This window comes from Equus przewalskii, chromosome 9, assembly GCF_037783145.1.
Source record: "Equus przewalskii isolate Varuska chromosome 9, EquPr2, whole genome shotgun sequence".
NCBI classification, from domain to species: Eukaryota; Metazoa; Chordata; class Mammalia; order Perissodactyla; family Equidae; genus Equus; species Equus przewalskii.
Window position 1 is genome coordinate 29,358,839 of NC_091839.1, and position 12,646 is coordinate 29,371,484.

The 12,646-nt window shown below is 40.6% G+C and overlaps 1 protein-coding gene across 6 annotated transcripts in view; it reads right to left on the minus strand.

Annotated features, from left to right (window-relative positions):
• Positions 1-5,161: 5,161 nt before the first annotated feature.
• Positions 5,162-12,646, minus strand: part of COL12A1 (collagen type XII alpha 1 chain) — a 108,519-nt gene continuing 101,034 nt past the window's right edge. For 3 of the 6 annotated variants that reach the window (XM_070558956.1, XM_008522346.2, XM_070558953.1), the window contains 6 exons: positions 12,270-12,305; positions 12,097-12,163; positions 10,600-10,788; positions 9,589-9,657; positions 8,414-8,584; positions 5,162-7,378 (listed from right to left, as the gene is read on the minus strand). In XM_070558956.1, coding sequence (XP_070415057.1) covers positions 7,368-7,378; positions 8,414-8,584; positions 9,589-9,657; positions 10,600-10,788; positions 12,097-12,163; positions 12,270-12,305 — 543 coding nt within the window. In that variant the 3' untranslated portion in view covers positions 5,162-7,367. The remainder of the gene's footprint in view (positions 7,379-8,413; positions 8,585-9,588; positions 9,658-10,599; positions 10,789-12,096; positions 12,164-12,269; positions 12,306-12,646) is intronic. The other 3 variants (XM_070558954.1, XM_070558952.1, XM_070558951.1) reach the window with 1 other exon arrangement.

Here is a 12,646-nt window from a genome sequence, read left to right on the forward strand (position 1 = left end):
TCTCCAACTGTGCTAGGTATCCTTGGTACAGACATGGAGATTACAAGCAGTTGAGATAATCTGGAGTTCGGGTTTTAATACATAGATGTGACAGAAGGATAAAGGAGCAAGCGAGTTTGGTTCATTTGAATAACAGGATATTAAATGGGACTCTTCCCTTTGATTCAGAATTGGGCAAATAAATGTCCATAAAGATGTAAACAACCATTGAGTACCACCACATTCTAAAGAGAGCCATAAAGTACACTCCCTCAGAACTGGCTGTGCCATGAAACTATCACTCCATCACACCCAATTAGCCTATATTTGCAAAAGACTGAAAATCAAGAAGAATCCACTGAAGCCAGTAAGCATTGGTGTAGTGTAGAGAGTTATGGCTTTTACTCTCCATTATAGAAAGAATGCTTCAAACCCTCACCAAGTAAGCCACATGAGAGAGGCTCTCAGAAAACCACTCATAGAGACTGAGGGGTATCTTCAAAAAGGGCATGTTATCCACTGGGTGGATATCTATTACACAGTGGAGTTGCCTACTTAACTTACATGCCTATGTACCTCATTGTGAGGCAGCAAGGAAAAGAGAGGAGGCATTTGCAGGGGGAGACTTTCTTCTTTCATTTGGCTTGACAAGGATGCTTGAGTCTCCCGTGGTCAAACGGCCACTTAAAAAATAGCCAGACTTGAGCCATCTTACTGGAATCCCTTCTAAGAGGACTTCAGGCCAGAGGGAGGAACCTTAGCAGCAAGCAGTTGTGAAGCATACCATGGGGACAAAAGCTGAGTGGGAGTTGAGAGAGGTCATTTTGAGATACTGGGCAGTGGATAGGGCCCCTGCAGGCCCCTCTGAAAAGCATACACAGGCACTCCACGTGAGGAGCAGCATTTGGGTACCTGCCACACGGTGAGCACTGACAGTAAAGAGAGGATTCCAGTGGCACATGTTAAGTGGAGAAAACCTTAACCTCCTTTTTGTCTAGTCTTCTCTCTTCACCTGAATTCTGAAAAAGCTGGAGTGAAAGAGCTGACATACCACCTCTGCAGTCCAAGTTCCTGGGTAAATTCTGACTTTAAGGCAGGAAGGAAAATGAGCACTAAATTGGGTTTGAGATTAAAGTTTGCAAGTGGATTAAATTGGACTATGATTTAAAGCAATGATCTAAAAGCAATAAAATCTGTCTGAGGTATGCTAAGGGGTAGGAAAGAATATCCCACAGAACATAACTGAAGGCAGTGGCTAAAGATAAATAAAACTAGTTTTGCACTCCTTGGAGTTCAGGCTCTTCAATAAATGGGGTTTGTTACCAAGACGTGGAATCCAAGCTGGATAAGGAAGGAAGTGAAGACAAGGAGGAGCTGATGGACGGGAAGAACACAAAAGGCTCACTGCCTTGAGCGTCATGATGAAGCTAAAAACAGTTGCAGAGGGGGCACTGAGCAGGCGAACTGGAAACCCAGAAGAATGGAGCATCTCAATCAGTGATTTCAAAGCAGTGGCAGTTTGTAATGAATACAAGTTCAAGTTCAGTCCTTAAAGAGGCTGAGTGGCTGAGGTTGAGTAAAAAAAAAGGTCTTTGAAGATAAGAAAGTCAAATAACTGAGAGAATGTTGGACGTGTCATCCAACGTGGATGCTCAATTCACCCCAGAAGATGGCAGATATTGGGTTGCACTGAGGGCCACGTGCTAAAGCCTCTACTGAATGGGGTGGAGTAACCACAATGCAAATAAATGATAGTGATGGGGAGCTGGGTATGAGCTTCAAACGACAAAGGCTTTCCACAGAAGGAACATTTATTGGTCTGGAAGCAGTGCTGAAGAATGAGGAAGACACGTCCACAACCACCAACTCTGGAGGGCACAGACAGTCTCTTCAGTGTCTTCAGGGTTAAGCCAGGAGGTGCTGGGGTTGTTCACTAAAGGGGATGGGCATCTGGGGGAGTTTGTTAATAATGGAATGAGGATTCCAGATAGTCCAGTGGAAAGTTGGTGATAAGGAGGAATAGGAAGTTAGCAGACAGAGTCAAGATTCGCAGAGACATCTGTATACCACTCATAGAATCCTGAGCGGGAGACATGACATGGTCAGGTTTGCATTTTAGATAAGCCACTCTAGCATCTGCGTGGAATACTTGAGGGGGGCCAAGGCTACAGGAAGGGAGATCATTTAAAAGACTGTTATTTTATTCATGACAAGAAATCCAAAGGTCTAAAATTGAATAGTAACAACAGGGTGATTGAGATATATATATATATATATATATAACTAGACCTGACTGATTGGGTTTGAGAAGTGGAAGAAGGAAGAGTTTACAAAGACTCTTAAATTTCTAGCCTGAGAACTTGGTGGTTGGTGAGGACAAAGGAGGAAAATCAGATTTATGGGGAGATATGTTCAGATTTGGACATTGTGACTGAAGCCTCGAGTTGACCCCCAGTATTCATCTCCCTTCTTACATTGTGATAGACTAGCTAACTTTAGTTTGGCATATGGCCACCCAAAATAAAGGTAACATTTCATACTTGCAGCTAGATGTAGCCAAATGACTAAGTTCTGGCTAATGGTATGCAAAATAAATTTGTTATTATAATATCGGTTGTGTTTGCAACTTCCAGGAAGTGTGCTCAAAAGGAGGGTGGGTTTGTCTACACGCCTTCCTCCTTCCTGTAGGGAATATGGACATAATAGCTAGAGCTCTATTAACCATCTTGGATCATAAGGCTAACTTGGCCATGGAAACCACAAACAGCAGAGCAGCAAGATAGAAAGAGCCTGGGTCTTTGACTTCTTAAAAATGAGAAATAAAGAAATTTCTTGTTTAAGCCACTGTTATTTTGTGGCTCTCTGTGACTCACAGCTGAAACTAATCCTAATAAATACCAGATGTGTTAAATATGAGGCATCTGTGGAACTTCAAGGAGGGATACACACTTGGATATATTGATAGGGAACTAGGCAAGAGATCAGAGTCGGAGACAGGGTCTGTAAGTGAGCACATATGGGCCATTCCCTGCAAGCAAATCCATGTGATTTTTCCCTCTAGGCTTCAGTGGCCTGGATCTAAGAGTAAAAAAGTGAATAAATGTTCACTTAGACATCCACATCTAAATTTATTTTCTAACCACAAGTATAAGGTGACTTAGGGCTCAATATTAATTTGCATTTAAAAGATTGTCTTTGAAAATAAAAGAGTTACATCAGCTACTCTTTGCATAATCGGTTACCCTTTCTAAGGCACTCAGACCACTTGAGGACAATATAATCAATACCCTTTTTATTATGGAGAAATTATGACTAAAACCAAAGGAGGAATAATCTTATATGCCAAATACAGTGCAATGGATATAATAAATAGTAAATACTTAGGAATAATCACATTGACCTTATTTGTACAAAAAATAAAATGTAAATTTTATTTGAGCAATTGCATAGGCAGCATAATTCTTTGTAGACTCAAAAACAGATGCTCACAAATCTGAGAATACATACATGCAGCCACCTGTTAAGCTTGTTAAACTGTGAATCCCATTGTACAAAATACTCCATAAAAAATACTCAGAAATTAGGGTCTATGTAAATACTACTTTTAAGTTTTGAAACCTTTCCCACTGTAGACCTCGTTAGAAGCTACAATCTCTTCCTACAGTTATTTCAGGCTAGTTTCTTAAAATTAAGGGTCCTAGCTTCAAATATAAATTATAAGTGATGAATTTCTTATGCTTCCAAATTTAAAGAGCTAGAAAAAGCATTTCACGTTGTTCTGTATTCCCCCAATGAAAGTTTGGACAAATAAATCAACACTTACATGTTTGATTTTGTGGGGTTTCATCGTTAGTTTTTATACCCAGGCTATCTGATCTCTTCTCTCTATAGCTTGTTAGTGTGCGCTCAATCTGGGATTACAAAAATAATTTTAACATAAGATTCAGCAAACTTAAGGAAGAAATATACTATGAAAATAAAAATCACAGCATGCATTTCAGCTAGTTATTAATTTTGTGCTTATCACCTGGTTAGGACTGCCTTGGCCCCTTAGTCCCTTGGCCCCTCTCCCAGAACAAACTAGAAGGTAGTGACTGAGTGCCTTGACAACATCAAGAATCAAACTCACATCTAGCCACTGAGAGAAGGTGAAATTCCTTTGTACCTCCATTCTGTGTGGCCCCGGGCCACAGCTGGGTCAGTGACAATCTGAACTGAACCCATCTTTAGGCTTCTGATACAGAGGTGCTTCATCAAGGAGCATCCGAAACCCAAATGAATCAGAAATTAATCAAAATAAATTCACAGAACTTTGAGGTTTGAAAGCTCCCGCCCAGAGACTAAGCGTTCCCAGGAAGGGAGGGGGAAGGGAGAGTACCTGCTAATAAAACTGGGTGAAGAACCCCGAGACCTAGAATCTTAGTCTTGTTCTGGTACTAATTAGCCGAGTCTGTTTCTTCCTATGAAAGCAAAGAATGGGACTGGGATGACCTCAGTGGTCTCTTCTAACTTTAAAAGGTGTACATATTGGGAATTACAGGTGCATGCTATGAATTTAGCAATCTGCTTAAAGCCTCCTGAATACAATACATCCATTTATTGTCTATTCCTTTTGATCTTGGTCTCCAGAAAATACTTAACTCAGACGTTTTGCTCTGTAGAAAAGTTTCTATCACTACGACTCAATCTTCAATTGATGTTAGTTCTTTCAAACCAATATTTACATGGTTTTCTTTGATATTTAGAATGATATTACCGCATTTGTAAAACTGCAAAAGGAAGGTATCACTAAATGTAAAAATTTCCATTAAGGAATTTTCCTTTCTGCAATTAAACATGCTATAGGTAAAGTATGGTACAGGAAAGTGATCATACGCATATGAAGTCATGTGGCTGTCAGAGGTTCTTTGGTTGTTTGGGGTCTCCTAGGATACCTAGTTGTTTTTCCATCAACCCACACATCCTCTACATTCCTAAAAGATCCTTTGGAATCTGCGGGGCTTTTTAAGGCTCCCACCACTCTGTTTTATGACTTCACCATATCATTAAAAATCTAAAGTTATTTAGCATAATTTAACAGTCTTAGCAAGATGTGTAACCGTATCCAAGGATATGAATCTGTTTGTTGTAACAACCGCCTGAACACTCCAAAAGGCCATTCAAAGAAAAATCATACCACGACAAATTTTCAGTAGTTTTATTGAAAAATGCCTCTTTTGTTTCAGAAATAAATAATATAAGGCAGTGAAATTCACAATCTGCAGTTAAAATATAAAAGCAGCAATTCTACGGCCATAGTCTTGCAAACATTTTCCAACTGCTTTTGATAACTAAGAAACATTATGTTCTGGAAAAAAAGTTCATACTAAATATACAACACAAACATGCAATTCCATCTGTGCAGAATAATCTGCAATTTGGCATAAATGTTAGTGTGTCTAAAACAAGGAGGTTTAAGGCAATAAGGAACTGTATCCCGTCGATACAGTAATTTCAGCTACATGACTTAAGTTTTGCGGTTGTTAAAGACGTGTAGGAGCACTCTATGCCCTAATGTATAACAGAAGGGAAAAGAGGAAGATAGATAATTGCAATGGAGTTGACTTCTCCCTCCTTTTGGGTTTCAGGAGGGGTATTACTTCGTGGTGTAATTGAACTGCAAATAAGTATTGGAAAAGATAAACTGCCCTCTGAAAATATACAGTCGTTCTGGGTTCCAGGACTTACTGCTTGACCTAGGAGTGTCATTGAGGCTGCCGCCGTGCTAGCTAAAGGCACAAGGCACGTTCTCTCCTTGCCGTTTTCGTGAACAAAGTACTGTGCAAGCATTTCAAGCGCAAAGGCAAAGATGTCTACAGACTGCGTGCAGCGAGCTAGGCTTCCTGCAGAAAGAAGGTTCCTTGCGCTCAGAAAGGGTACTCTTGGCTGAAGCAAGGCCGGAAGAACCACGGAGATAGAACGCACACTGCTCTATCTGACCTGTGGACGAGAGTCCCAACACCTCCCCCCAGCCTGGCCGCGCCGCGCGGCCCCAGCTTCAAGGCCCGGGGCGGCGGGACCTGGCGCGCCGCCAGCGCGCGCGGGGAGGCTGCTCGTCGGCTGGCTGGTCGGCGCCGTAGTCCTCGTACTCGTCCGCCGTCCGCTCAGGCTCCACTGGCACGACGAAGGGCTCGCGCTCAGGCAGGTAGGCCCCGCCCTCGGGCACGTAAGGCTCTGTCCGATTCAACATTACAGTTATGGCATGATTTGGAAGGCACACACATAGCAAAAGCTAGATCATCACCCGAGGTGATGGCACGCCAGTCTTATCTCACAACTATAAATAGAAAAGTTACAATGTTCTGATGACTCTCATTTGCAGAGAGAATTTGATGATGATCAAATCATGAAATGGCCCTTTTTTTAAACCTTCAAAGATCCAGCAGTAGATACAATCATTGCACAAATACCTGGGAAGGGTCAGAGAGACTAGGCCAGACAACTGCAAACGCAGAACCTAGGTGGGATTTTTGCGAATCCCCAAGCAACTGTTCATGACTTCAAACTCCTCAATTCAAAGAACAATTTGGAAAGACGGAGAGGTGAGGGGAAGATTTATTGGCTCCCAAAAACTGAACTGGGGAGGTGAAAATAGGCTATCACCAGGTAACATACAGTACATGACATTCTCTGTGGCTCTCTCCCCCGCAGACTGAGTTACAGCTGCCGGGTGAAGAACACCAGTGGCTACAGCGAGACAGGAAGAAAAACTGTGACTATAAAACTTTGGTTTGAAAATCGCAGTTACGAAACCCAAATGAGAGCACATGTACAAAAAATAATAATAGTAAGACACATGCCCTCTGTCAGACATATCACTATCAAGCAAGAGATGAGGAGCTTGCATTCCAGGTCATGCCGGCTTAGAGAGAGCGCAGGCTTTGATGCAGAAGCTTGCCGCAGAATTGTTAAGTGATTTTAGTGGACAGGGTCACATACAAATCATTTACAAGCCACAGTTAGTTTATTATTTACATAAGACATTTCTCTTTAACCAGGTTAATTGTTTTTCTCAAAATGGCATGATTTCAGCTGGTTAGTAGTTTTATTATGCGCCTCTTTCACAACCGAGGCTCCCCATGACTGTGTGTTTGAACTTTTTTTTTTAATAATATTTACCTACATTATTACTGGAATGCATGAAGCTTATAAACTAACACCACTGCTTTTGTCTCATTCAAGTTAGTATAGTCTCCACCCTCCTTTATGATATCAATCCAGTTCATTAACCATATCTGTAGTGAGATTCCATACAGACTCATTTCCTAATAAGCACGTGCGCAAACATCTCAGAAACAGGATTTTCATGTATTCAAACTGTAAGCAGCACTGGCGACTTAGAAAATTTGTTAGCCGGAACCTGAAACAGGTCAAAGATGATAGTGTTTAAAAGTTGAATTACTATGCAAAAAATATATATACACATCCATCTAAGTATCTAATGGTTAAAGTATATATATATATATATATCCATATATTTCCAATTATTCACACATACCATAAGGCAGAGATAATTTAAATTTATTTTATGAAAAATTAAATTGTAATTTTGTGAATGGGTTGCATGAGAAATTTACATTAAGATTCATTACTACTTCTGGTCATATGTAAGGATGCACATAAATATATAGATATATAGATATTTAGATATCCAACTACTCATGCACTATTTGCTAGTAGCCAACCATATCAAACAGCAGTATCGTTTTTAAAACTTGCAAGATGCTTGAGGGTGCGCTGCTGAAAAGGTCACCACTGACCACAGCATGACTTTCTCATTTCCAGATCAGCATAGCTTCTCCGTCCTCACATTCCCCAAAATCAGGCATAAGAGACTTCTGCCCTCTATAATCGTCAAACACTAGAATTTCACTACCAACTCTTTAAAAAGTATTATGTCCTAGATTTCATAAATATGAATTCCTTGGACAGTGTAAGACAGTGAATTATTTTTAGTTGTCTGCACCATGTTATCAAATAATTTGCCTACACATTAGAGTCCCAAAACAATTTTTATATATATAACAATTTTTATATATTCTTGACATTCCATAATTGTATTCAACAAATCCCTGTTCCCAGCCTTTAGGTTAAAAAAAATTTCAATTGGTAGCATTCTTTTGAACTCCCAAGAGAAACAGAGAGGTTTATATGATGTCATTTGGTAAATGCAAAAATACAGGAAGGAAGAGGATATAATTACTCAACTCTTAACAATGAAATAATGTTTTATGCTTTGAGAACCCAATTGCTATATAATCAAAACACACAAGTGAAAGAGTTGGTATCTTCAAGAAATTCTCACATCAACCTTCCTCCAATCCTAGGGAACTCCATTTCCATGAAGGTTGTTTAATTCAGGTGAATTTGGGTTCCTACAATGGCAACAACATACCTGGATAGCCTTGCCCGTTGTATGGGATGCTGGCACACTGGGAGGAGTCACAGTACCCAGGAGGACCTGGGGGGCCTCGGATACCTGAGTTTCCAGGACGACCAGGGGGCCCAGGGGGACCTCTTGAACCTGTAGACCCTGGTGGACCTGTTCTGGATTCTCCTTGTGGACCTAGTGTGCAGGTAAAACAAATATTTCCTCTCTTATTAAATACATCTCCTGAGGCAACCAACAATACTTTGGCACCTCCACTGCCCCAAGACTAGACGATTCATTAGTGTCTGGCAAGAAAATATTTCCTTAAGAAATCACCAATATGAACCAAAGTGTGGAACTTTCTTACCAGTGATTCATAAAGAGTTAATGTCAGAAATCCAACTACTTTAATGATTTTATTCAAAGAAAACTGACTTAGCAAGAATTAAGCCAAACTGAAGATAGGAGTGAGTTCTCTGGTTTGCTCCCACTCTCACAGAGGTAGGACCACCTGAAGGGAATGGCAACATCAGCCACGTCAGATGCCAGGAACACAGAGAGCACCTGCTCCTCACCTCCAGGCTCTGTGAAGCAATGTTGTTTCTGGACTAAGTGATAGTCACTGATGGTTAACATAAACCTAAAGATTTAACTGCTAGGACTGATCTTGGTTGCAAGGGTCTCGTGGACCTTATAATGAAGGAAAAAAATTATTTTCAATCCAGTAAATGAGATGTATAAAAAACTAGATGACGATTATTTCTTTCAAAACATCAGTAAAGAACCTATGAATGAAATCTTGCGGTGTGTCAGGCTTTTTAGTGAGACTGTATTTCTCAGTCTACTAGCAACATCTTGAAGAGCACTAGAAGAAACAGGAAATGGCACTATTCTTCTAGGCCATGAGGCCAAAAAAACAAACAGGAATTCCATGAAAAAGGAAATAGCAACCCTCTGTGTCACTGAAACTCATTCCCTCATAGAGTAAAGTTATAGTGAATGCTTAAGAGAACACAGTCAAACATTTTTTGAACAAAGAGAATATAAAAATAAGGAGCTTATACAAGCTGAACCTCTTGCTAAAATGTGTTCCATGCTCTAGGAATGCCTGAAGCTACCAGGGTTAGGCCGTGGCTCCTGGGGGCTGTAGGCTCTCAGTATTTATACCGTGTACTTACTTGATGTTCTAGCAAACCTACCTGGGGGGCCAGGCAGCCCTCGCGGTCCTGGAGATCCAATACCCCTCTCGCCTTTCTCTCCTGGCAAACCTAAGGAAGGACAAAAAGAGAAAGCGCAGGGAGAAAATTATCTGAAAACATGTCGTTTTCATCTTAACTGATAATACTTGATTCAAGTAATTCATTTCTCCTAGTGAAAGCAGAACCTAATTTTTCACAGAAGTTTACTCTTTAAGCCAAATTCTTTCTAGACATTTGTGTAATTCCAGATTCATGGCCAAGAAACATATCTGGCTACAAGTCAGGGGAAAAATTATTTGAAGAAAACAAACATGTCGAATATATTTTTTTAGAAACAGTAATTAAGGACAGAAATTTTGAATAAATAGTTACAACCCATTGAAAAACACCTTATCTTTAGTAGCCCTATTAATACAGTATCCAAACCATCCGAATTATAGAAATATCTAAGTTTTCTCCAGAATAACAACTACTTTGACAAAAGCAAGTACCCAAAGTCCTGAACCATCTGGACTCAGATAATCCTACTTTTCTTCTTTTCCTTCAATTACACTTATCTACCATGAAATTAAAGCCAAACAAACACTTAAAATGAGTGCCAGGTCCTGAATAAAGGAACCAAAAGAATTTGGATCTAAAATTGTAGGGCTGCTTAGGTGTATTCAATTCCTGCCCAAGTCTTGCCAGTCATAACAATTAAGAAGATTTTAGTGCCTGATTCAGTTTGCCAAGATTACAGATTTTCCCGTTAACAACAACAATCAGAAAACAGCGTTATCTTTCCTGAGATCTCCTGACACAGTCATCCAGTTTTCTAAGCCATGGATCTCGATGGCTTGTGGCTGCCCGCACAGGAAGACAGGTTCATGGGCACAGCTCTCCTGGGGCTGTTCAAACAAGACTAGCTAATGCAGATGGCCAGGTTCAGTGTCCCGTGCCTTTCAACCTGACCCAGCTCCTACCCTTGCAGATTCCTTCCTTGATCCCCATGCACCAGCCAGAAATGCTGACCTCGTTCACCCGGGGGGCCCTGCATCCCTGGTGTGCCGGGGAAGCCTGGCCGCCCCCCAGGTCCTGGTTCTCCTCTGGCTCCCGCACTGCCAGGGGGGCCTGGGGGACCCGGCGGGCCCGGCTGGTTGCGACTGGAGTGGTAATCATTTGGAATCTGATTCAGCATCTGATTGAATCTGCTCATCTGGCCTACAAATAGAAATAAGACTTGTTAGTAAAAAACTCAATAAGGGAGGGATGAGAAGGTGGAACTGTTTTCTCTTGGTGTCTAGTGAAATGCATCTCTATTCGTCCCTCCTCCAGGAAACATTCTAGTTAGAATCCTAAAAATAAAATAAAACCCTCCAGCCATCCAGGACAAAAGGATCCCTCATAAACAACTGTCTCCACAAGCATTGCTATAAACATAAAAAACCCGTAAAATTTAATATGGTTCCCATATGAAGCTCTGAGGTTTGCCAAAAGATGTCACTCAAAAAAGGCCCTTTTTAAATTAACAAATTATACTATTTTTGTGTGTACCTAAGGCAAGGATAATCAGGCCTTAGTGTAAATGGGGGTTGCCTGTGGGATATGTTGAAAAATACAGATTTCTGGGCCTCCTCTCCAAAGACAGTGATTCATGAGGTTTAGGGTGTGGCCCAGGAACCCTCATTTCTAACCAGCAGCCCAGGTCCTTCTTGTGCAGGTGTCCTGACTGAGCCTTCTGAAAGAGGGAGCCTGAGCGTGAGCCACACTCAGTGCACAAGCACGGAGCCCTATCACGTACCGGGCCTCACGGAACAGGAAGAGAGAGGCTGTGAAAAATAAGGGGCAATAAAAGGTCCCCACCGAAATGGACTTTCTACGATCAAATTAATCTTGGGGGGCCTGCTCCCACAAAATCATAGAATAACTTAAGGTCATAATATAAAAGATCCAATGTTTGCTGCTTCTATATATTCTCAGATGAAGATCAGTATACATCCTAATATGGAAACCGAAAAACCCTTCTAAAATATGATTTTGTATCAGATCGAATATAAGGATAGCATTTTTTTACCCTGGGTTATTATTTTATCTTGCTGACAATCATTAAAATATCACTAGCTTTATCTAACCAGATACAAAACTGACAATATATAAAAATAAGAGATCATCAAAAATGAAATAGAGGGCCAGCCAAGGTGGCACAGTGGTTGAGTTTGTGCGTTCCATTTTGGCAGCCCAGGGTTCACCGGTTCAGATCCCGGGTATGGACCTGCACACTGCTTGGCAAAGTATGCTGTGGTAATGTCCCACATAAAATAGAGGAAGATGGGCACAGAGGTTAGCTCAGGGCCAGTCTTCCTCAGCAAAAAAGGGAGGATTGGCAGCAGATGTTAGCTCAGAGCTAGTCTTCCTCAAAAGAAAAAAAAGAAATAGAAACATATGTCTTAGAAATGTCATGACTCACTCTGAATTTTCCTGCAATTAATTAAAAAAATATTCATACATTGAAAAGAAAAGAAATTTTACCACTTATCAATTGTTCACAGACTTGTCTTGCAACTGCTCGCATCATGTTCTGAGAAGCAATGTCTCCCTTGGTAATTAAATCAAGGAGAATCATTAGTATATTATTTCTATAGTTTCAGACTTCAGTGTTTAACACACAAAACAAATGGAAGTAAATTTTAAGAAATACATACTCTATCGCCTTTCTCTCCTTTCAGTCCAGATGGACCCTGAAACACAGGAATTTCATATATTAGAAACTGACAAAAATGGTCTAAAATGACTCATGGACATGATGATGAAAGAGAGCAAGTTCTGTTTCCTAACAAACTAGCAAAACGACACATCACATTTATATCCATGTTACTCACGTTTTGCTTGTCTGTAAAAAGGAATCAAATCTCTCTCTCTCTGTCTCTCTCAGAAGCACATGTCCTTCAAAATAGTGCTGAGATATGAATTTTATGATCACAAATTTAGAAGTTATGTATTATGCATGCATTTTATGATGCCATTCACAGTATAGGCCTGAAACTGAAATACATATGAAAATTGCCCCTTGTAACATTAT